The sequence below is a fragment of the Solenopsis invicta genome, chromosome 12 (assembly GCF_016802725.1).
Source record: "Solenopsis invicta isolate M01_SB chromosome 12, UNIL_Sinv_3.0, whole genome shotgun sequence".
Lineage (NCBI taxonomy): Eukaryota > Metazoa > Arthropoda > Insecta > Hymenoptera > Formicidae > Solenopsis > Solenopsis invicta.
In genome coordinates, this window is record NC_052675.1 from 6,637,646 (window position 1) to 6,664,065 (window position 26,420).

The 26,420-nt window shown below is 33.5% G+C and overlaps 1 protein-coding gene across 4 annotated transcripts; it reads left to right on the forward strand.

Moving 5' to 3' along the window:
* The first annotated feature begins 2,081 nt into the window (after window positions 1-2,081).
* Window positions 2,082-26,023, forward strand: LOC105194402 (fumarate hydratase, mitochondrial). 4 transcript variants are annotated; one of them, XM_039455791.1, is made up of 8 exons: window positions 2,126-2,317; window positions 4,493-4,643; window positions 5,407-5,544; window positions 8,575-8,775; window positions 15,127-15,409; window positions 15,480-15,742; window positions 22,655-23,044; window positions 25,831-26,023. In XM_039455791.1, exons 3-8 carry the CDS (start codon window positions 5,506-5,508, stop codon window positions 25,957-25,959), a joined length of 1,305 nt encoding a protein of 434 aa, XP_039311725.1. In that variant the 5' UTR covers window positions 2,126-2,317; window positions 4,493-4,643; window positions 5,407-5,505; the 3' UTR covers window positions 25,960-26,023. The 4 variants fall into 4 exon arrangements, with proteins under 4 accessions (XP_039311722.1, XP_039311724.1, XP_039311725.1 ...); XM_039455788.1 differs by lacking the exon at window positions 4,493-4,643 and having other exon boundaries at window positions 2,082-2,317; XM_039455789.1 differs by lacking the exons at window positions 2,126-2,317; window positions 4,493-4,643 and adding an exon at window positions 2,637-2,757.
* The last annotated feature ends 397 nt before the right edge of the window (window positions 26,024-26,420 follow it).

Genomic DNA, 26,420 nt, shown 5'->3' on the forward strand with positions numbered 1-26,420 from the left:
TGTAGCAATCTGTAAGTCACGGTCACAAACATTCACGTGCGTTCACGAAGCTCGCAAACGCCGCAAACGCTAACGCTACCGCTACACTACCTCGAAAGGAATAGCGTTTGCAGCGCGAAGTTATGACGTCACGCACTACCATTAGTGACGTCATGACAGCGTTGATAGTAGCTGCGCGAACAGATTGTAGCGCTGAATAGCGCTAGTAGCGTCTCCCCGAACGCACCCAAAGTCCTTTGGTATACAGTCGTGAGCTAAAAGGTTGCAACATTTTTTTCGATAGTTTTTGGAATGTAGACTTGCTCATTGAACGGCGAATATAATTGGTTCTTACCTGTGGATCTAACCAATTACGTTCGCCGATCGATGAGCAAGTCTACATTCCAAAAACCATCGAAGAAAATGTGTTGCAATCTTTTAGCTCACGACTATACATACTGTCATGACGTCACATTTACTGCACTGCCAGTAAAAACAGAACACAGCCATAAGGCTTGTTTTCTATTCCTGCACTAGACTGCACTGGAATATTCCTTCTTGTTTTCACTAAAGCCTGCCGCAGACGATACGTTTTTTCTTACGGGATTGCTTACGTGCTCCTATACTGGCAGTGCTCCCGTACTGGAAATGGGTAGCTTACGGGCTACGCTACTGGCTCGCGTACTGGATTTTCGTAATAGCGTTTTTCATTGAGAAAACTAGTGCGCACTGAATGTGCACTTACTGCAGGTAATTGGGCGTTTCCGTTGGCACCGTCATCGCGCGAACCGAAACGACCAATTGCCAGCGGCGAGTCCACACTCAGTGCGCACTAGTTTTCCCAATGAAAAACGCTATAATAGATCATGTCCTATTTTTCTTACGTGATTCTGTACTGATTTATTGTGAAAGCCAATCAGGACGCAGTCTGTATAGGTTATACTAGGTTATACCAGGTTATACTGTCGAAGTGTTGTCAAAGTTCAAACGTGAATTCACTTCGCAAACATGACGTCGTGCAAAAATAAAAAAACTTCAAAATAATCCAAAAAAAAGTATTTTATGTATTTTAATAGAGGCCTACTAATAGGAATCATGTTTATATGCGATAAACACACCAAATTATCATAATAAGCACAGTAAAAGTAAGGCATTAAAGAATGTATTGACTGTCGACTCCATAAACGTCGGCGATATTTATTTTGTTGTCGCAATTTTTCAATAATTAAAAATAATGCAATAGCAATTTTACGACAATGTACAACTGTTGCAATAATTTCATCCATCTCATCTATCTCATCCATATTTAAGTGTGCCGCTTCTATGAAACAAATTTCAGTTACTCAGCCCGTACGAAAACTCACACCGTGTGAAGCCACGGCCAGTAGCACTGCCAGTACCACTGCCCGTACGGTAGCAAGTAAGAAAATCCAGTTAGAAATCCAGTAAGAAAAAACGTATCGTCTGCGGCAGGCTTAACTTTCAAATATATATCTATTTCACTTTAAGTGCACACTAATTCAGGGAGTTCAAGAACAGGGGGTCGATCATGAAACTTTTTCTCTAGAGCGGAAACGTGAAAAGTGAAAATCTTTACAATTGAAGTGAATGGAGAAATTTTTCACTTTTCACGTTTCCCCTTTAGGGAAAAAGTTTCATAATCGACCCCCAGAAAACAAACGGATAGTATACGTTACATATATTATAGAGTTCCCTAGTATTTTCGCATGTGATATTTTTCGAGAGTAGGCCCCCAGGAGGCCTATTCTCGAAAAATATCGCATACGAAAATACTAGGGAACTCTATAATATTTGTAACGTATACTATAGTATTTTCGTATATTTTCGTATTCGATATTAGGCTTGTTTTCTATTCCTGCACTAGACTGCACTGGAACGTTCCTTCTTGCTTTCGCTAACTTTGAAACATCTATCTATTTCATTTTAAGTGTACACTTATTTAGAGAGTTCAGGAACAGAAAACAAACGGATTTTTCGAGAATAGGCCCCCAGGCTTATTACCGTTTGCGGCATGCAGTCTGAATCAGGCTTTACATTCAAGGCAGAGTCACCAAAAGCTATCAAGAAATAAAGTGTTGCAACCTGTCTATGATTTATATATTACTACGTCTATGGCCTACTGTTTGTTATTCTTGTCTTACCCGCTTACTTTTGTTTTAATATTTGCAAAATTAAGACATTGACTGTCAAAACTTTGAAAGTAATAATGTTGAACATATTGAAGTTCCATCTCTCTAATCATAGCTTGCGTCAATTGAAAAAATTATCAGCTTATTCTTCATTAAAATTATCTACTTCGACAGTCACTATGATTAAGGTACATATACATATCTCAAATCATTTTTAATGTTTATATATGTATATAATTTATGTAACACATTTAATTTTATATTTAACATTCTTAGAGATTTTAGTTGGTTTTTTATTTTATTTATGTTATATGTGTATAAGATTTATGTTAAAGATATACTAATAATTCTTTTTTTATACAAAATAATTATTTTGTTATAAACAATTAATATATGTATATACAATAATACAATAAAAAATAAACATTTTCAAATATATAATAGGTACTACAATTAGTAAGATACAATGTTGTATGTATCTGTATATACATTTTATCTACATACATTTGCTTATCATGCTTATTATCTATGAGGAACTGAAAGACTGCATTCTGTTGACTTTCAGTTGTCCTATTAACTTGTTACTGACTACATCTATCTACTTACATCTTACATAATCTTAATAATGGTGATGTTTTAAGCTGTACTTTTATATTTACATGTATATAAAGTAGGAATTACTATCATTTTGGAGGGTATTACTTTAATATTCTCGAAATTATAAACAGAAAAATGTAACAAAATATGCATAATAATATAAAGCATAGCCATATGGTTAATTTGTTTTTAAGATGGAGTCATGATTTGTAAGTCAAATCTGTTTCTTTAAACTATTTATGCATATATTATTTTTCTTTAATTTATATTCTACATATAAAATAATCCAGAATTTAAATATTTTATATACTATTGATATAAAATATGAAAAATGTTTTTAAATTATTAATTTTTTAACAAATTTATTTTAATAATTTTATACATATAACAATAAAATGATTTAATTGATATAAAAATAACTCCTATTTATATTAAAAATATATATAATTATACCCCTATAACCATTTCTGCAACTGCAAAGGTTGGTAATAGATTTTGGTCCACATATGGTCAGCATACATTTGTATTTCTGGTACTGTTAGCAGATTTGTACCAAATATACTACAACGTTGTTGGCAAAGTATATGACAAATTGGGGTTGAAAAGCAAACAAATCTGTTGAAAGTTTTGACAACAAATTTATAACAAATATTAAACAAATTTGCTATTGCAAAAATGTTAGCAATTTTCACACAAGAATGCAATATTATCCCTTTGTCAAAATACACGACAGATTGGAAGCAGACAGATCTGTTGTTTGTATGATTGACAAATTGATGGCAGATAGTAAGCAAGCTTGCTATTACGAAAATGTCAGCATTTATCACACAAGAATGCATTAGTTGAGTTCCATAAAGCGCATAATGCGCATGACATAATCCTTGTTAATCATCAAAAGTTAAACAAGGATAAAATGTTACATTACGCATATCATGCTCTCTTTATGAAATTCGGCTATTATCTTTTTGTCAGAATAATTATGCAACTAATTTGTTTATAATAATTATAACAACTATAACAATTAAGAAAGCGTCATATATATTTCTTTAGTAATTTTTCCTGCTGACTTGATTGGTGCAATCCGTTTTCTTCTATAGTTATTTTTAATAATTTGTTTATAACAATTAATTGCAAAATTGACTTTCAACGTGCTCTTTACGTCATTAATGTTTTATTATGCTTTGATACTACTTCTAATTGTTATTTTTTGACTGATCTGGCCAGGAAAAGATTTTAATTATTTATATAGTTTATATTAAAAATATCTAAATAAATTAAATAATCATTGGGTTAAATAATCATAGGGTTAGTGACAGTGTTCACGCGATATTCAAAACGCAAGTTTCTTTCGATTCAATTCAGCTGTACTTCAAATATAACTTTTTATTAACGATATCACATGTGTACGATTAGCTCAGTGTTATCGTGTTAGGTTGTTATTCCAAAATCTTAGGTTCGAATCCCGCCGACGCCGATAAGCATTTTCAAAAATTTATAAAATAATGCGTAATTGTAATGAGTGAATTAAAATGTTATATGTGAAACAGTAGATACAGATTAAGTTATAAGAATAATAAAATCCGTTAAAAAAAAATTTTTTTTGTTGGTCTCGGAAACATCAGATTTGATCTGTATTTGGTGTCATTCTGTCAGTACGTTTGAAAACAGATTTGGTTTGTATTTGGCATTATTTTGTCAATGCATTTGATAACAGATTTGGTGTTTGACGCCATTTTGTCATCACATTATTATCAAATTTGTTCTAGTATTGGATTCAATTTGACTTCAGATATGTTCGTCAGATTTGGTTTACATTAGGCATCCTAATGCGGACACAATAGGATACGGTTTTGGTATGAAATTCCGCTGGAATTTGGTGCCAATTTGATATCCTTTTGCGTACAAAATGTTTGCTGGGTATGTATATACTGTAACTGCATACTCTTCAAGCAGCATATCTTTTCTTCCTATCATTTTTCTTTATCTACGTTTTCATTATTTTATGTATAAAAGTATTTTAATGATATCCTTTAAAAAATGTTTCATAAAATATTTTATATTTTATGTCTAAATAAAGTATAAAATATCTTGAAACACTTTTTTCACCTTAAAACTCTTGTATATGAAATATCTAAATCAGGCTATAGAAATTGATTTATATAGAATACCTGTATAAGAAAATTTATATTTGAGAATTTATTTTAAAAAATATAAAGATAACTGTTAAATTTTGTAAACAATTTTAGAAGTAATGTTATCACTATAAAATGATATCCTGTGTAATAATGCAACTTTTGATACATTTTTCTATTCTTATAATTTTAGATATATTAAAGATGGTAATAATTATTGTTTTATTTTATTATATAAATGCATGTATATATTTACTTACCCACTTACATATGCATACACATGTGTGTGTGCACACATACATACACACATGAATGATAATTTAATTTTATATGCAAAATTTTGTAATGTTATTTCTTTTAAGAAGAATTAAAATTATATCTTGAATTTTATTTTTTTAAATTAAAATAATGCGCGCGCGCACGCGTGCATGTGGTGTGTGCGTGCGTGTATATGTGTATATGTCTGTGTATGGGTAATGCGTACATATAGATATTATATACAATTTTAGTATTCAACATAAATATAATTGCATATTTTGTATGCACAGGACCAGGAATGCAAAAATTACAGAATTGAAAGAGATACATTTGGAGAATTAAAGGTCCCCGCAGATAAGTATTATGGTGCACAAACTCTTCGAGCGTTAATGAACTTTCCAATCGGTGATACGTTTGAGCGTATGCCTGTAAGTAATAGCAATAAATTTAAAAAATTAATTGTAGATAGATATTTATTACTTCGGCTTATTTTATATGCCAAGAAGGGACTTGGTTTACAATGAGTTCCTTACCACACGCATCCATCCATAACCCATACTTTCGTCTCGCGACCGCTGCCTACCCTACTATTTACATCCTTATTACCTGATATTTACAGTTCTCTTACCCTACTACATACATTCTACTCACAAATTTACCTTGTACTTTATTTATACTTTCGTATGCCTATTATCATTTCGCCTTATCCTGCTCTTTGTGTTACCCATTACTTTACAATCTCTTTTATCTTTACCTTTATTTTGATATACGCATATATACGCTTACAATGTTTACCCTACTTTTACCTAATCTTATACCTCTATCTCTTCTATTGTTATTGCCCCGTTCTGTTTATTAACGTCTATTTCCTTTCTTGATTTCTCCTCCTGTTCCTTTATTTCTTTCCTCATTTTTTTCACTTTCTTTCTCTTAAGCCATATCCTTCCTAAAATCCTTTCCTTAATCTTATTGAGATTATCTTCCCATATTTTTTCCATAATCTCGTCTTTTCCTTTGCCTAATTCCGCCCAATCCTCTTTCAATTCCTGACAGTTCCCTATGTAGTGTTCCATATTATCCCAACCTTCTTCGCAGAACACGTATTTTCTTTCCTCTTCTTCTAACCAATATTTATTTGCCTCTTCCATATTCCCACATCTCAAATTTATTAGTGCCCTGATTCCCTTTTCTTTTATCTTGTTTAAACTTTCTATTTCTAGGTATCTAGGCCCGGATTCCCTACTCTTTGCCCCCATTTCTCTGTATTTCTTGTTGTATCTTGACTCTAAAATTCTACTCTCCTCTTCTTGCTTCTGTATATCTCTCTCTCTCTCTCAATTATCTCTAGTTCCATCTCTCCCCCGTTCTCCTTCCATGCCTCTACTGCGCTCATTCCCCAACCATTTCTATTGTAAGATTTTTCCCTCTCTTTGCTATATAAATCCTTCCTTCCTTTCCTCTCTTTCTCCATCCAACAGTTCTTGACTAAATTACCTGCTGCCCCATTTTTGATCCTATCCTCATATCTTTTGGCCCTTATTCCCCATCCTATACGTAATTTTTTCATTCCCAATTCCCTGGTTACAATGTATCTTGGTGTGCGAAAATCTAATTCAAACATCTAACGTAATCTAACATTATTTCTCCAACGCTTCTTTTTCTGCCCAGCCCCATATTTCCACTCCATACGCCATCACACTCTGAACCAGGTACCTAAACAGAGTCCACCTCCTTCTGAAATCATTTCTCCCTAATCTCTCTCCTAACCCCCACACCTTATTTGCTACCAACCTTCCTTTTCTACTCAATTCTTTTATATGTTCCCTTTCCTGTTAAACGTGAAACCTAAATACTTAAACGTATTTACCTCCTCTATTTCTTTATTTCCCCATTTCTTTCCTTTCCTTTCCTTTCTTGTTAAATACCAATACCTTTGTTTTCTCCGCACTTAACTCTAATTTCCTATCTCTTAAGCACCTTTTAAATGTTCCCATCATGTCCTGCAAAGCTTCCCTATTATTTGCAACTAAAACTACATTGTCTGCGTACATCAGACATATCCTCTCTTCACCGATTTTCACCCTTCCTACCCCCTATCCCTTAACCTATTTTCTACTTCCATTATATATAAATTAAAAAGGAGTGGACTCATTACACAGCTCTGTTTTACGCCCTTCTTTGTGTAGAAGTTCTCTGTTGTTCCATACCTTGTCCTCACTGTCATCTCCGTTACCTCGTAAATCCTTTTTACTCTTCTTATCATCTTCTCGTCCAAGCCATTTCTTCTCATTATTTTCCATAACATCTCCCTGTCCACATTGTCGAATGCCGCCTTCAAATCTGCAAAAAGGGCATATACCTTTCTTCCATCTCCCCCTTCGCTTATTTCTCTTTGGGCCATGTGGCTGAGAACAAATATGTTGTCTATAGTCGATCTCCCTTTCCTAAATCCTGCCTGACCTTCTGACAACAGACTCCTCCTTTCTACTTCCTTCTCTAATCTATTCCTTATTATTTCTGCATACACTTTGTACGCCGTGCATAGTAACGAGATGCCTCTATAGTTTTCCATTTTCTCTTGGTCCCCTCTTTTATATAAGGGTACTATAATACTCCTCCATTCTTCTGGCATGTCTCCCTCTTTCCATACTTATTGGTATCAACCTTATTACTTTTTCTCTCAGGAAACTTCCTGCATACATCCACGCTTCCATTGGGATCCCATCTATCCCCGCGGCTTTCTTCTTCTTCATCCTTCCAATTGCCCTACCTATTTCTTCTCTTTCTAAATTCTCTTCCTCTGTGCAGGAGGAGCCCTCCTCTCTGAGAGAGGAGCCCTCTTGCGGCTCCTCCCTCTCTCTCTCTCTCCTTCTCTCCTTTCCTTTATTTCTTCTCCTTCCAAAAGTTCCAGGAAGTACCTTCTCCATTCTTCTTAAATTTCTCCTTTATCGCATTCAATTCCCTGCCTATCTGGTCCCTGAATTCCCTTCTTTCTCTTTCGCAACTGCAATGTTCACCTTTTCTGTCGACAGTCTAAAAGTTACCTTTTTCCCTCCTTCCTTATTCTCTACTAACTTTCTCTGCTTATTGTCTCCCTTTGTCTTCCCTACACCTTCTACACCTGACCCTCCTGCACTGCTCGCGTTTCTCGTCGACATAACCTACGTTTTTCCGTCCCGTTGAATTTCACTTCGCCGCTCTATTCTCCCTCTACCCTGCTTTCTCCCTCCACTCGCCCTGCTTCCGCGCTTTCCTCCCTTACCTCTTACCTACCTACAACCCTCCTTTATCTACAATTTCGCTTTTTTTACGCTTACTCACACACTCACACGCTCGCTCCGCACACGTCCGCTCTCACTCGCCACACCTAACCAAGTCCATTTAAAAAATTAATTTGTTAAATTAATACCTGTTTTTTCTTTTCTCACATTTGGCATAATAAATGATTATTTTTATAGTGCCGGTTGATAATAGCTATGGGCATATTAAAGAAAGCTGCTGCAGAAGTGAATAAAGAATATAATTTGGATCCTAAAATTGCCGATGCCATTAGCAAGGCAGCAGATGATGTGATTAGTGGAAAGTTATACAACGATCATTTTCCCTTAATTATTTGGCAAACCGGATCTGGCACGCAAACACATATGAATGTCAATGAGGTCAAATATATTTCAATAGTAAACTATATAATGTGAGGAAAAAGTATCAGATTAGAGGAAAATATCTCGAAAGATATTTGAAAAAACTTGCTTAAAATAAAATTAAATAGAGGTTTGAAACAAATCAATTTTTTAAGGTTACTAAAAACCGTCGCCATTTTTTAAATAAGATTATATGGAATGATTTTGCATAATATAATTATTTTGCATATAAAAATATTAAAATGTAGTTATTAAAAAATCATTAACTTATGAGATATTTAATTTGATATATTTTGACTTAAAATATTTCATTAATTTTTTGGTTTTCTTTGATAATTATATCTCAATATTATGATGGATAAAATAATTACCTAGTTTACGACTAGCTCTTAATTTGCGTACCAAGTACTATATTTATACCAAATCGTTTAATGTGCTCGGTATAAATGTTTATGGATTAGTTTAGTTTGATACTTGATCACTAGTATCAAACCAAGTTGACACGCATATCAATAGATTTTAGTGTACTTGGTTTGTATTAAAGCTACCAGCCCAGCCATTGTTATTAGGTTAAGGATAGAAAAGTTTTTTTTTAAAAATATCTCATAAAAGGATGCAAATGTTAAAATATATTTCTTGAATTGGTAACAAAAAAGGTATTCTTAGCCAGAAATAGGACTTTATGGCCGATTTTTCATTATCTGGTCAACTTGTAATTATGAGCTTTGTTCAATAAACTTCACTTATGATAACGTGATAGGTAAAGATCCATTTTTACAAGTATTTTAAATTGATTTCATTATTCTGTTTTATCCAAATTCTTTTTATTTACAAATGTCATGTAATCTTTAGCTTAACCGTGTGTTTTTTTGTCGGAATAGCTTCACTTTACGTGCGTTTTACGATTATTTACTGATTATTAGGCGAAAAAAGGATAGTCAAGTATTTTAAAGTGAATATTTTTACAAGTATTTTAAAGTGAATTTGTTATTGTTTAATCAAATTCTCTTTATTTAAAAATGCCACATCGGAAACTTTCTTACTTATGACGTCACGACTTATGGCCGCAGCGAGTAGAGGAATCCTAAGGCTGCGGTCCGATTCACGCTCACAGCGCTCACTGTTCTCATGATGCTCATGATCGGTCCGATTCGTTAGCATGCACGTTAAGGCACGCTGACGACAATAAATGTTTTGGCCACTTGTAAACGCTACTTATAGGACATAACCCAAGTAGGATACCTAGCCTAAATAAAGCTAAAATTATTTTATTTTTTAAAACACTAATAATTCTATAATAAATAGAATTTTAAAAAGTATATTTAATAATTTTCAAAAAATAAGATTATATAGTTACCTAGACGGTATACAATATTTATTTTAAATATTTATGAATATTAAAATATTTTATAAATATTTTTGTGGTCTCAAATGGAACAGGTCATAAATATAATAAATGTTTATATTTTGTTTGTCTATCTACTTGTCTATTATTGTTTGTCTATTATTTTACAATAATATTTTATATAATATTTACTGTCAATAAAAATTAAGTATGGAAATATTTTTATTTTTTACTTACTATAAATATTATATAAAATATTAAAATATAGATTGTTTTGTAATAAATATATTTATATTTATATTTATATTTTGTTTGTTTATATTTTAATATTTTATATAATATTTACTGTCAATAAAAATTAAGTATGGAAATATTTTTATTTTTTACTTACCATAAATATTGTATAAAATATTAAAATATAAATTAAATATTTTATACAATATTTATTATAATAAATATTTATGATCTGTTGAATGTAAGATCATAAAAATATTTATCAAATATTTTGACAATTATTTTTATAATATTCACAGAATTATTATAAATATTTTATAGCTATTGTGTGCTGTGATGCAATCAACGGTTGCAAAAATATTTTCCGTTATCGAAAAAATACGTCCGAACACATTCACGGTCCTAACAGATTCTACACGAATCAAAGTGTAAACTTTAAACATATTTCTCGCACAAATGTCGCAAACGCTCACGCCGACCCATTTTTGAAGCATGGTTACCGTGAACGGACGTCACAAATTACGTCATTTTGCTTGCAGAAAACGCTCAGGAAGTGAATCGGACCATCCGTGAGCGTTCTGATAGCGCTGTGAGCGTGAATCGAACCACAGCCTAAAACGTTACAAATTAGAGCCTGGACGTTCGTGCACGATGCGTGCACGATTCCATGACGAACGTGAAGAATCTTTGTGTGCAAGTTACGTGCATGTGCGCGTATGTGTATATATTCTACAACCGCACACCAGATGAGAATTGTCGATCATCACGCACGCATACACGCAACGGTTCTCCACGTGCAGCCCAAAATCATGTCCGAACGTCCGGGTCCTATAAATTATTTCTGAAACTATTGGGAGTATGAATTAATTCGGTTCGTTTTTTTTTGTGGTCAAAAATGCATTTGTTTCAGAACAAATTGAATGAACAGATTAATCAAAGTATTGTCCATCACTGGCTACTACTTTATCCCACCTTTCAGGCAATTTTCGAATTCTATCTCGAAAAAATGTTTCGTCTTTTGAAACGATCCAAGTTAGGAGCCAATTTTCGATTTCTGCAAAAGAAGTGAACCGGTGTCCTGCCAAATCGTGCTGCATCCGTCGGAATAACCAGTAATCAGATGGAGCGATGTCCGGCGAATACGGCGGGTGCGGTAAAATATCTTACTTGAGCGTTTTCAAATAAGGGCGACTTTTGTGACATGAGGCCGAGCGTTACTATGTAGCAGAATAACTTTGTCATGTCGTTCCTCGTATTCCGGCCGTTTTTTTCGAAATGCCCGGCTCAAACGAATCAATTGTAGCCTATCGATCGCCCGTAATGGATTCGCCAGGTTGTAGCAACTCGTAGTATGTCGTCGAATTTTTTTGGCTGTCCAGAGCTTGTTTTCAACGCTGAAATTACCATTCTTGAAACGTCGAAACCATTCCCTACATGATTTATCAGTTGGAGCATTGTCACCATAAACTTCAGCATTTGATGCGCTTCAGCTGCGCTTTTCTTCCAATTAAAACAGAAAACTAAAACCTCCTACAAATGCTGCTTAATTACTACAAAAGTTGACATATTCAACACAGTAAAAAACAGGGGTTTTGTATGAAACTCAAAGCGATATGTACTGAATATTATTGACAGATGTCTAACCTCTGAAACTACCGGAATCAGCTATCGCTATACATTCATAACAGCCAGAACCATCTTTTGAAAATGGACCGAACTAATTTATACTCCCAATATCATAGCAAAAATTATCGCAAAATCATAGCTAAAAATACTCCAGACGAAAGTTGTACAGTCTGAAACATTATTTTATGTATAAAAGTATTAAGGTATGCGATTATCAAGAAATTAATAGTTTGCGAGAAATTTTTATTTTATTTCATGTCAAAATTAAAGTAAAGAAAGATTGGTGGAATACCATTTTATTTTTTAAAAATAATTAATATTTTTATTTAGTAACTATTAATGTGATATTCTTATCAATTTATTAGCTAGAATTCTCTCAATCATCCTATCGGAAGAAGATTATTGGACATATAGAATAAATATAATTTACAATTTATTTTATTCTATTATTTTTACAATTTACTCAAGAAGAAAAAAAAAGTTGCATTTATGTGATAGACAACTAATGTCTAAGGGTTTACTTTTAATTATAAAAAATCATAAATTAATGATATTTTGTAGATCTTACATGTTAATAAGATCTATGAAGATAAATATTTTTTATAAAAGATTTAACAAAAAATTTTAAACAATTTCTTTGGCTTAAAAAATAACTTTTTAAAGTAATTTCTTTCTTGTTAGAATTTGGTAAATAAACGAAACAAATCACATTTTCACAATGAAGCACAACAATAACGAACATGCAAGACAAAATTTCATCGTCAACGTGTCACGTTTCACGTCTATTGATACTAATTTTGTCCGTAACAATATGTCGTTATCGTCAACACGGAATTCTCAGCTGAGGCGCTTTAATAATATTATATGAAGAATAAGTGATATTATTAACCTCAATATTTTAAATTATTGGGAATGTTACAACTTTTAAATTTAATAATTAAAATGTTTATGAATACTTTATGCATAATATGAACATTAATTTTTGATCACAGTAATATTCATAAAATGTTTTTCTACTATCACACATATTGAAGTAATATAGCACGAATATTATGTAAACCAGACATGTAACATTTACATAATTTCAGGAATATTAGCTTATAATGTTTTACGTATGTTAGAATATATACCCTATGATCAGAAAGTACCGGGAATTTTTTATTTAAAAGTACCGCGCATGCGGGAACCGGTTTATTTTTTTTTCTTATGTTGGTACGACCTTAAGACGCACATCTGTCAGGTTTTAGTGCCATCCGATCATTAGTGTCTGCCTGGCGTTTGTTTACATCAGTCAATTTTTTTCATTTTGCCGCATTTTACCATGAATAATTTTGTTGAACAAAGAGTTTGTTTGAAATTTTGTGTTGTGAACGAAATTTCGTGTGCCGATGCACTGAAAATGTTGCAAAAAGCATTTTGCGAATCTGCTCTATCAAAAACAAGATCATACGAGTGGTATAAAGACTTTAAAAGTGGTCGTACAGTGGTGGAAGATTTCCCTCGTTCCGGACGTCCATCGACGTCGAACACCGATAAAAACGTGAAGAAAGTGAAAGAAATGGTGCTTGAAAATCGTCATACCAGCTTAAGAGAGATGTCTAGTGAACTTGGCATTGCATATGGAACGGCACAGCATATTGTGGTTGATGTTTTGAGTATGGATTCTTGGATTTTGCATGATGATAACGCACCATCGCACCGAGCCCGAATTGTACTGAATTATTTGACCAAACATCAAGTAAATACCATCAAGCAAGCACCGTATTCACCTGATATGGCCCCGTGCGACTTTTTTTTGTTCCCCAAGTTGAAGTTGCCACTTCGTGGAAAGAGATTTCAGTCGATCGAGGAGATCAAAGAGAATGCGCCGAGGGAACTAAAGGCCATCCCTTCGTCGGCCTACCAGGGATGCATGGAGGACTGGGTCAAGCGTTGGCACATGTGTGTTGCTTCAGATGGATCATATTTTGAAGGAGATAAAATAAATTTGCCTGAAATTTAACTCTATTTTGTTTTATTTAAAAATTCCCGGTACTTTCTGATCATAGGGTATATATATATATATATTTATATATATATATATATATATATATATATATATATATCTTGTATACAATTGATTTTTGATAATTAATACTTTTAATTGCATAATAACTAAGGGAATCTTATACGTGGTTTGTCTGGAAAGTAATGAGAATGATTCTGGAGCAATACTTTTATTGAAATCAGGTTTAAATACACTTAGTAGTTTTCAAAGTAGTTCTCTTGAGAATCTATACATCCAACTTTGCTATCACTCTTCATAACAACGCTTCAACAAAGACATTGTTCAATGTCCTTGTCACAGCCGGACGTTTACTATGGTCCCAAAATGGTTTCCTTTCAGATCAGATTTGATGTAAGGGAAACAGAAAAAAGTCGCACGGAGTCATGTCTGGGCTGTAGGGTGGTTGTAGAAGCGTTGGAATGTTCTAGTTAGCCAGAAACTCCCTGACTCCACTGGTAACGCAGTGTAGCTCGACGCGTTATCATGATAAAGGATCCAGGTGTGCTGGATTTCTGAGCGGACGTGCGCGACTTTTTTTCTCAAACGAGTACTTGGACGTAAAATGCTGCGTTTACTGTTTGTCCGATCCGTACAAACTCTTTGTGGACGACTTCTTTGCGGCTGTGACGAGGACCTTGAACAATATCTCCGTTAAAGAATTCCAGCGCTGTTATGGAAAGTGGCAGCAACGTTGGACTCAGACTGGTGATGTATAGACTCTCAAGGGGACTACTTTATTATAAAAACTACTAAGTGTTTTTGAACCTGATTTTAATAAAAGCATTTTCTCTAGAATTATTCTCATTGCTTTCCAGACAAACCATGTATACACATAATAAGAGAATCATGTAAAAAAATTATATAATTTCATTTAAAAACATAGGGGTGATCTTTATGTTAATTTGGTAATTTTTTTTCAAAATTTGATTTTTTACCATTATTTGTCCTCCAATCATACAAACTTTTGTTTGAAATATTTTTTCTGACATGTTTTATTTTCGAGATATTTTACCAATCTTTTATCCTCATTTTGCATAATTACTTTACAAAATTGAGATAATAATTATCCTTTGAGAACTATGTTATTTAACGAAATATATATAATTAATTTTTTTAGGTTATTGCCAATCGTGCTATTGAGATACTCGGTGGTGAGCTTGGCTCGAAAAAGCCAGTACATCCAAATGATCATGTTAACATGTCACAGAGTAGCAACGATACATTTCCAACAGCTATGCACATAGCTGTTGCTTTGGAGATTCATAAAGTGTTAATTCCAGGGTTAGAAGAATTACATAAAGCATTGAACAAAAAAGCGGGCGAATGGAAAGATATTATAAAAATTGGTAGAACACATACCCAGGATGCAGTACCATTGACGTTGGGTCAAGAATTTTCAGGTTTATATATTTACGCAAACTATTTTAATTCGATTAGCTTATGAAGTATATACATTAACATATTTTACAGGGTATGCTGCGCAGGTCGAATATGGTATTAAAAGAATAAAAGATACACTTCCAAGATTGTATCAGTTAGCTCTTGGTGGTACAGCGGTTGGAACTGGCTTAAATACGAAAAAGGGTTTTTCAGAAAAGGCAGTTGCGAGAATTGCACAACTCACTGGTTTACCATTTGTTCCTGCTCCAAATAAATTCGAAGCTTTAGCTGCGCACGATGCAATTGTTGAAGTACACGGTGCTTTTAATACAGTGGCTGTTTCTCTTATGAAAGTAAGTATTAAATTCCATATGGTACAGAAAGATGGTGGAAACATTACAGAAATATTTCATTGCAACGTTGCAGTATTGCAATATAATATTGCAGCAATATTACAACACAATATACAAGCATCTCAACAATCCCAAAACGGTCAAATATTTTGAAAATAAAACATAATCAAGAAACATGTTTCAGATAAAATTTGTATGATCCAAAAGAGAATAAATAATGGCAAAATCAACTGTAAAAAATCAAATTGAAATAATGAATACGGCATTAATCCCGTCGAAAGCAATTCTTGGTGTTCAATAATTTTTTTCTACGTGAATTTCATAAACATTTACAAGATTCTCTCAAACTGCGCGCCGCAATTTTGCCGGATTTAAAATACAGTTTTTTCAGGATTAGGGGGCATAGTAGAGATACGCACAAGCATCAAATAAATAATTAAATTGATTAACAATTTAATTTTATAATATAACATTCGCGCGCGGATTCTTCTTAAAAGCTTTCAAGTCCGGCATAATTGCGGCACGCAATTTGGGGAAATATTGTAAATGTTTATAAAATTTACTTAGAAAAAATTATTGAGCACTAACAAGGGGAATCTGTGATGTGCGGATCACTGATTTTAATAAAATTTTATGGGTGTATAGTATTCACTCAAACCTTTATTGTAGTAAAAGTCGTAAATTGCGCATGTAAGGCATTTTCGAGAAAATGATTAAATATTTCCAGTACTTATAGTACCGTTACAAAAGAACGATTGTCGAATCAGCGGTAGAGCGTAGGGCATTAGCACGTTGACTATTACGCTTAGGTTCAATCCCCGCGGATGATACTTTTTATTTAAATCTTATATTTTTAAATTATTATATACAGGGTGATTATTAAGACTCCTGACTCCTCAGCCAAGAACTCTGCGTTGACGGTAGCGACATTCCGTCGCGGACAAAATTAGAACTAATAGACGTGAAACATGACAGATTGACGATGAGATGTTGTCGTGCATGACATTTTGTTATGTGTTTTATTGTGAAAATATGTTTCATATTTATCAAATTCGTAAAAATGGACCGCGAGTAAAGTTTTCTTTGAATTTTATACATAAAGGTACATTTTTCACTCCTTTTAATAGCTATCCGTGTTTTCCTGTCTGAATAGGCGTCACTTTACATGCTTTTTATGACTATTTACTGACTGCTAGGCGAAAAAAGGATAGACGTGATCGATATTTAGAAGTGTTTTAAAGCCATCTTAGTTTGTTTTATCCAAATTGGCTTTATTTACAAATGGCATGGTCGAACAAAATTACGTATCATTTCACGCAATTTCTCGCTTCTGACGTCACGACTTCAATATGGCCGCGGCGAATATCAGGAGCCTTAATAGTTGTACCCATTTTTTGTCATAGGAACACGATTTATCGATGGATATTTATTTCTAATATATTAATATATTGGAAATTACAAATGCATGCTCCTATAGTAAAAAGTGGATACAATTATTAATAATCATTCTGTATAATTTTTAAACTGTTTTTAATTAATATAAAATGTTATTTTAAAAAATCAACGAACTAAAAATACCCTTCTATTATTAATTAAATTAAAATTTCTCATGAACTTTCCAGCCACTGTACCAAATCTAATTACAGATAGTAGTGATGGCTTCGATTCCTTTTGAGCCGAGATTTTTAATTAATTTTGCAGAGATTCCATCTTTGCCCGATTATGTCTTCCAAAACTCTGATGGCCTGCTTAATTTTTACCGAGAGGATTTCCGGTTTTTGTTTGTTCACGTTTTACTTTATGTTAGCATTGATGCATTCTTCTAAAGTATTATATAATTTTACACAGTACTGCCTCCATCATTCTAAGACCAAGTCTATCTTGTCGTCCGCTATTATTCACTATGAGGTTTTTAAATTTTGAGTTCTTGTTAGCTCTTACTTTTTGAAAGAAGTTAGTACTCATTCTTCATCGAATGCCAATTTGAGTTCAGAGCAGATGTAAAAGTATACTTTTTGTCTTTTCAACAGCGTTTTCGATCTCGGATAAGATGTGCATTAGGGAGGTCCAAAAAAACTCAAAAAATTTTCTAATTAAAACGGAATAGTGCGGAAAAGTTATTTTTTGACCTCAGAATGAAATCTCAAAAAGCGTTTTTCTGTGAGTTGATATCTTCTGTTTTGACAAGAGGGTCAAAGTTTGAGACAAAATACTAAAATATTAATGCTATAAAAAAACGATTTTATTTATATTGAATACGATTTTGACTAATTTTCTTTTGCTAATATATTAAAACTGCAAAAAGCAAGGAACTATAAATAATAGCAGATGATAATGAATCGGGAAATAACCAAGTGGTTGGATTCTGGATCATTTGCTAAATCCAAATGGATGAAAAGATGCATTTTCATAAATTGCACTTGGTTCATCACATTGATAACATCCTAATTGTAAAAAAGCGTCTTCAAAGTGCTGATACTCAAGGCATCAATTTACTTTTTTCAATAAAAATATGCTTACTTTTAGCTTATTTCCTAGCGTATTATCATCTGCTAAGATTTACAATTCCTTTTTTTTGCAGTTTAAATGTCAGCAAGCGAAATCGAAATCGTAATCGATATAAATAGAATCGCTTCGGTATAGTCTTAATGTATGTATATTTAATGTTCCTCTTGGGGTTACTTGTATTTACAAACTTAGCATCTAACTTACAACTAACTTACACTACTTTTAACTTACGCTACTTTTAACTTACGCATCGCTTTGCACGCATGCCTTGCCTCTCACTCCGCTTACATTTATTAATAACTAATAATTTTCTCTCTCTTTCTCTTTTTCAAGCCAAATTTGAGATACTATCGGCAAAGAACAGATGTTATACACTGGCTCGGCTCGGTGAAAAACACCGCATGCCTCTGGTCCGAATTACGCGCTGTAGATCTCGCCAAATCCAATGCTTAACATCCACAGCACGACTTTCCGCTGGACGACCTCAATACTTTTTTCTCTTCCGCTCATCTCACTTCTCGCGCCTCATTTAGCCTTACGTACGATTCCTCTCGCTTTTCCATCCTTTATCTTTCCCAATACTCGGACTCTATTCAGCCCTCTCTCTTCCCCTAGCTTCTCCTCTCTTCCCTCCCTATCATCCTCCTCTCTATTCTTCCTAGAAGCTTCTTAAAGTATTTTTCCCATTCCTCCATTCTTATCTCTGTCTGTCTCATCCCATTCCATTTCTTCCTTTCTCTATTTACAATCCTTCATACTTGCTCTATTATTTTTGCCTTCTTTGCCTGTCTTTTCCATCTCCGATTTTTCTCCTTTTTCTTCTCCCATATTTCCTTAATTCCTTCCTTTCTTTTCTATACTCTCCATCCCCTTCTCCACTCTCTCAGTGCCCTTCTAATCTTTTTCTTTTCCTTGCACTTCTCATCCTCCCATCCTCTCCCTTTTCTTTCCACCATTCTCCCCTTTTCCTCCATTCTTTGCAGCGTCTCCTAAGCCTTTTATTTTTTCTTGCATCCCTTTTTTTTAACTCTACTCTTCCCAATTTTGTTTTAAACTGAACTTTATCCTCTTTATCCCATTTCCCTCTATATGTCATATTTTACTTTTCTTTATGTTCCTTTTTCTTTTCTCTCTCTTTTAATCTTATTACCACTGGATCATGATTCGAATCTATTTGATCCCCTACTTCTAAGCTTTCTATCTCTTCCTTCATTCTTTCACTAAAATAACATCTATTACCGAGTTCGCATACGGGCGGATCCCGATAGCACACGGGACCGATAGCACACCACCACTCACAGCGACCGATGCCTAGAGTTTTTTCGTTGGTTGGGTTAAATAAGTCAAGGTGATTGGTTGATGGGCTATCGCACCATGCGCTATCGGATCCCGTCCTTTACATATACTCCTACTGCTCTTAACCTGTTAACCGAGGAACTCTCTTTTTATTTACGCAGCATACAACGGGTGCGAACTCTTTCACTAGGACGTGTCAGTACGTCACGCCCGGAGGACGTAATTTCATATTATATTTTTTTATTTATGCTTAAATGAAAAGACTATGAAATATATATTTTTTCATCAACTTCTTCACCATCTTCATTCTCAGTATCGCTCGATTCCGTGTCGTAGTCAAAATTACTATCAGATGACTCCGATGATGAACTCATAATACGTCTCTTTTTTTCTACCTGCCGGTACATTGATTTCATCATCGCTGATATCGCTTTCATTCATTTTGATGGATACTTATAAAAATGTATTCTAAAATAAAAAAGTTGGAAATATAAAAAATAAAAGTAAATAATATATAATACGAAAATAGATAGGTAAGTGTAAGCACCCGTCATTGCTCACCCAGAACACGTCCACCACTCTCAATAGCGAAATGATACTGATTCTCCCCGTGTCTTAAAATTCATGTCGAGACATGTATGGATGACTAATTCCTTTGTTGTTCGAAAATATACGTCCCGCCCGTTCCAGGGCGCAACATATATTTCAAGGACGTATTCATATGTCCTACCCGTTCCGATATTGTTTACGTTTGACGTATTTATACGTCCCGCTCGGTTAACAGGTTAATAACCCTCTCCCATATTTAATCTCTCCCTTTATAATCCCTTCTCTTTCTTCTGGTTCATCTTTATTCCTTTCTACTAACTTATTCCTAATACTTAACCTAACACCATACCCCCTATTGCTTTTCTTTTCTTATTCTTCCTCTTTGCTTACTGTACCTTCCACTTATATCCTTTCGGTAACTTTCCTTTTCTATCCACGTTTCTAATAGTATCATCACTTTCTATCTCTCCAATCCTTTCCAAAACTCCTTATCCTTATTTCTCAATTTTGCTACATTCCACAAGGCTATTCTAACTTTTTCCTCTCTTTTCCGCTTCACCCTTTTCTCTGTTCCCATATTTCTTTCTCTCTCTCCTCTCCCCTTTTCACCTTTTTTTCTCTCCGCCCCATGTTTCTCTTATTTAACTCCATATATCCTTTCCCCCCCCCCACTTTTTATCTCCCATGCTCTTGACTCATTCTCTCCTCCCTCAACTCTTTCCTTTTCCCCTCATCGCTCTTTTCTCTCTCCTTATCCTCTTCCCATCCTTCAATTCCTCTTTCTCTTCATTCTTTGGAGGTGATTTCACTATACACTCTTTGTCCAAACCCCCCTTGCCCTACTTTTACTCTCCTTCCCCCTATCTCCTCATTAATTGCTCTTCTCAACCTCCATCTCGTTCTCCTTTCTTCCCATGTCAGATCATCTTCATTTAACTAAATTCCCCTTCCCCCTTTCCACTTATTTTCTAAAATCCTCCCTTTTCATCTTCTATTTCTTTACTGTCACTATTATCATACTTCCTCCTCTTCTACCTGCTTTAGCTCCTACCTTCTCCTTATCCCCTCCACCTTAACCTTACTTTTTAATCCTAGTTTCTTAAACAACTTCTCTAATTCTCCTTTTATCTCTTTTCCCTCCTTCCACCCCTTTATTAATACATTTTTTCTGATCCCCCTTTCCCCCTTCTCTCTCGCCCTTTCTCCCCTCTCTCTCTCTCCTCCCCCTCTTCCCCTCCCCCCTCTCCCTTCCCCTCTCTCCCTCTCGCCCCCCCCTCTCTCTCTCTCTCTCTCTAACTTCCTTACTTTTTCCTCTTATTCTTCTACCTCCCTCTCCTCTAACTTTCTTCTCTGTTCCTATCCGTCCTTCCTTTTTTCCAAATCCCCCCCCCCTTACTTTCATCTAACTCTTTCTAACTTTCCGATCTTTTCTACCAAATCCCTTCTCTTTTTTCTCCACCTTTTCTCTTTGATCCTTAATTCTTTTCTCATCTTTTCCACTTCCTTTCTTAACGCCTCTTTCTGTCCTTCTCCGGCTTTCCTTATTTCCTCCTTTATTCCCTCCAATCCTTTCACTTCTATCTATTTTCTCTCTCAGATTGGAAAACATCTCTTTTATTTTCCTCTCCAACCCTCCCCCTGCGATCTAGCCAGAATGTTGCTTCTTTTAAATATCTCCGCTTTTTATTTTTTATCGACTTCCTACCTAACAACTCTCTCTTTCCTTACTGTACAAAATTATCGATAATTTTGTTAAAAACACAAAAAATTATTTTAACAGAGATTTAGTGCCAAAAAACGGACGTTACGCACAAGTTTAAATAAATAATAAATTCTAACCTTTTCAGGGTTGTTTTGCTAGTAAAATTTATGTGTTCCGTATTTTATACGAAACCACCTATAAATACTTTTATACACTTTTCCTCTAGAAAAGAAGCACTCGATAACCTTTTCTTCCGTTGTTAGTATATTGATTTCAATGCGCACGAACTTGCTTCTATTTCAGCCAAAATAAAACTGCGGACCCTTAAGCGGACGCCCATTAACCGTAAGACCCTTTCTGAAGTCATAGAGGGGAGAACCAATTGTTGAGTTTTAACACATTCCCATGGAACACCCTGTAAAATTACAGTCGAATTTTATTTAAATAAAAAACTTTCTTTAATTGTGAAGAAGGTTACTATCAAGCATTTTTAAATGGCTCCTTGTGATTAATTGTGATAGATTTGTGCTTGCAAGACTTGTAGATATTTGTTTATGAGCTTTATCAAGCAGAAAATGTGTACGTGTACCCAAATATTTATACATAAAATTTTAATAGTTTGTTTCTACGATGTGTTTAAAATGCTGATGCTACATTACGAAAATTATATTGCAATATAATTATATGCAATTATATCAATATTTTAATAACGTTTCTGAAACATTGCATTACAATACGCAAAATTGCAATGTTGCTGTAATGTATCTGTAAGATCTTGTACATGGAATATTACTGTTAAAAAATGCACTGTATTATATTCTACTGATCGTCGATGCCTTGATATCTTCTCTATATAGATCGCAAATGACATTAGATTCCTTGGAAGTGGACCTAGATGCGGTTTAGGAGAATTATCTCTTCCAGAAAATGAACCTGGAAGTTCGATTATGCCTGGGAAAGTAAATCCTACACAGGCTGAATCAATGACTATGGTGTGTAGTCAAGTAATGGGTAATCATGTGGCAATAAGTATCAGCGGTAGCAATGGTCACTTTGAACTCAATGTCTTTAAACCAATTATGTGTGCTAATACTTTGAGATCTGCAAGATTGTTAGGTGATGCTTGCTCCTCGTTTACAAAAAATTGTGTTGTGGGCATTGTTCCAAATATTGACAATATAAAAAGGAACGTGAATGAAAGTTTAATGCTTGTCACAGCATTGAATCCTCATATTGGTTATGATAAGGTATTTATAAATTTGTATTACTTAAACACACAAATACGAAGGAAAGATGGGAAGTTTTTAAGTGTACACAATATTAGAAATCGATCCGAGAAAAAATTACTAAAAAACTCGAATCGTGGACATAGGGAACCCTGGATGAAAATCTCAAATAGAAATCTTGTACAGAAAAATGCATTGTGTCCTATTTTTCCATACTAGTTGCTAGATTTAATTCATAGTGCCAATATTATTTTCTTATAAATAGTTGATGAATGTTGGTTAATGTAACGTTGGATATCGAAAATTGTAATTTGTTCACTACCATTAATAAATAAAAGTTGGTGGTGTAAAGTTCAGTAGCTAATCTCAAATATTCGACTATAACATATTCAACCTCACATATTCGACTATGACATATTCGACCTCACATATTCGACTATCTAAAGTCATCAAAGTACAACTATTTCTATTCAAGAACTTGAGTCGAGATCTTGGATTGATTTCTAGCATTGTGTACACAGGGTTTTAGGATTGGGAAAATTAAAAGTAACTCCTTACCATTCATTGAACTATACTCTAACTGGAATGGGCACTGCCATATAACGTCCGTAAGCGGAAAACGTGATAGAAATAGCATGATGCGAGGGGCCACCTCTCTTTTTCTAAGCGTTCTCTGCGCATGCGTCAGCATTCACCTTACATTTCTACTCAAAAGTTAAATTTCTTTGTTTTCATGTTGATATAGCATGTAACAGAATTCGTGGTAACGAGAAAGAAATTAACTTTTACTTAAAAAGTCACTTAAATACTTAAAAAAATATAATACAATTTTGCTTTTGTTTTATTTATGTATGTCACTCAAGTCGCTCGTTTATCTATTCTTATGTGCCGGTACTGTAAAACTTTCTAACGTGACTATACTGACAAAGAGAGGTGGCCCTTCGAAATGGCTCTCTCTCGTCACGTTTTCTGGCGGCTAGTGCCCATTCCAGTTAGAGTATAGTTCAATGTTACCATTATTATTACTTTTTTGTTACTATTTTAGTGCTAAGACAAGATGGAATTAAACAATTTACTTTTCTAATATTTTTTATTAAAATTAATAAAAACAAATTATATATCTTAAATTAATAAGAACATAAAAAATTTAAAAAGAGGTTTGAGTATTTTAAAATATTCAAAGTACAAATAAAAGTTTCGATTTTTATTTAATTTATAAATAGAGCGAAAAGAGGATGTTAAACGGAGGCTATTTTTGGCCCTGAACTAATATCCAAGCTATTAGAAACTTCATGGGACCCTCTAAAAACAGAAAAAAATTATTTGTCCACCAGATCCAAGAAAACTTACAAAAAAATCGGGATTTATTATTGATTGCTGAAGTAGTGTTGAGTGTTTTCTAAACTTTATACTATTAAAATAAAATTAATTGCGCATTTATGTGCTCAAAAAGAAGACCAGTAATTTAAAGAGCATGAAATTTTGATGTTTGCATAATATATAGAATGTCCAAAAATTCTCAAATCTTTAAATATTTTTTTAAGTGTTTCTAGTATTTTTCAATTTATGAGGTTTTAAAATATATAACCGGCTTTAGTATTACTTAAGATGTACTACGCGGAGATTGTCTTGTTAGTTTTACATTTACGTGCGTGCATGTGCTCTCTTCTTTTGTTTATACTTTTTAATTCTTTGTCTCTGTCTTCTGTATCATTTATTTCTTTTCATTTTTGTCTTTTTGTTCTATTATTTTGTTGTTTTACTTGTATTTAGCGTCATCATTCGAACTTTGAAATATTTCTCTTGTAAAGTTTTTGACGCTGAGATTAGTAAGAGTGACGTGTGCATGATAAGCAATGTGGATTTTTGGCTCTGAAACTCTGCTTTACACAGCGCTGTATAGCACATGCATATATTAATACTCTACATTTCAAGCCTTATACTTGGAAAATATTGAAAAAACAGTATTTACATTTCAAATATTTAAGGAATCCAGAAATTTTTAGATTCCCTGTATATTATGCAAATCAAAATCTCATATTTTCTACATTTGCTACTCACTTTTTTGAGCATATAAATGCGTAATTAATTTTATTTTATTAGTATAACGTTTAGAAAACTCAATACTACTTTAGCAATCAATAATAAATCCTGATTTTTTTTTGCTTTTAGAGAATCCCATAAATAGTTTCTAATAAATAACTTAGGTGTCAGTTCAGGACTAAAAATGACCTCCGTTTAACATCATCTGTTATATGATTTGCGTCCCTGTTGTGTTAAAGAATTATATTAAATTTTTAATTTAAAATTAAAAATTAAAAATTATTTTTAAAATATACGGCAATATGATTGGTTTATAATATTTTAAAGTTGAAGACGATTTATAAATATTACAAAAAATTATACTCATTGTTAGCAAGATAGCATTATTTGTCATTTCAAAATGACATCTTTCTAATCTGATGATATTTTTAGTTTGCTACCTGGACACATATGAATATTTGTTGAAGACTGAAAATTAAAAACATGCAAATAATGAAAATCATGTTTATAGATTTAAAATATAAAAAGTAACGATAAAAATAACTAGTAAATTTGTTATAGAAAAAGTTATTAACACAAAATTACCGTTACAATTAAGAAAAAAAGAAAACCGAAAAGAAAAAAAAACTAATTCGGTAACCAATCAATTGCAAAAAGAAATGGTATTATATGTAACATGACATTTTTCCCAATCTTAAATTTTGTATAGTATATACATGTTATTTTTTTTATAAGGATTTATTTTTTATAATTTTCTTTTATAGGCTGCTGCAATTGCAAAATATGCGCACAAAGAGAAGCTCACACTAAAAGAATCAGCGTTAAAACATGGAATAACGGCGGAACAATTTGATGAATGGGTCAAACCTGAACAAATGCTTGGGCCAAAATAATGTCTAGATTAAAAAATATATTTAATAGAAATATATATAGAATATTATATGCTGTTATACTCTTTGCAGAGTTTTTATCATTTTATTTCTCCTATATTCTAAATTTTTCTTTACTTTATGTTAATTTTTGTCCTAATAAAATTCTGTTTTCGTCATTCTATCATATATGAAATGCATAAGTATAAAACGTAAAAGCCGCAGCACAGGCTTTTGCATAGCTGCATAACTGTACGCATAAGAAAGTTGATTGGTCCGTTAGCACATGCATAAGGAAATGGACAATCAATTTCTTTATGCATACGGTTATAGTTGAGGTCCATTTGATGCTACAAAAGCTTCGAAGCGTTTGATTAACCAGTCAGAACAAAGAATTTTACAAATTGACCAATCAAAGAATGCTTCGAAGCATTTGTGGCGTCAAGTGGACCGTAGTCTATGTAGCTATGCAAAAGCCTGTTTCG

Bases quoted from the DNA above. Each gene is read 5' to 3' on its own strand.
- LOC105194402 (XM_039455788.1), top strand. From the start codon at position 2,207: ATGTTGAACATATTGAAGTTCCATCTCTCTAATCATAGCTTGCGTCAA. The intron at 8,776-15,126 runs GTCAAATATATT...TAATTTTTTTAG, and splicing joins CACATATGAATGTCAATGAG to GTTATTGCCAATCGTGCTAT. The intron at 15,743-22,654 runs GTAAGTATTAAA...TTCTCTATATAG, and splicing joins TGGCTGTTTCTCTTATGAAA to ATCGCAAATGACATTAGATT.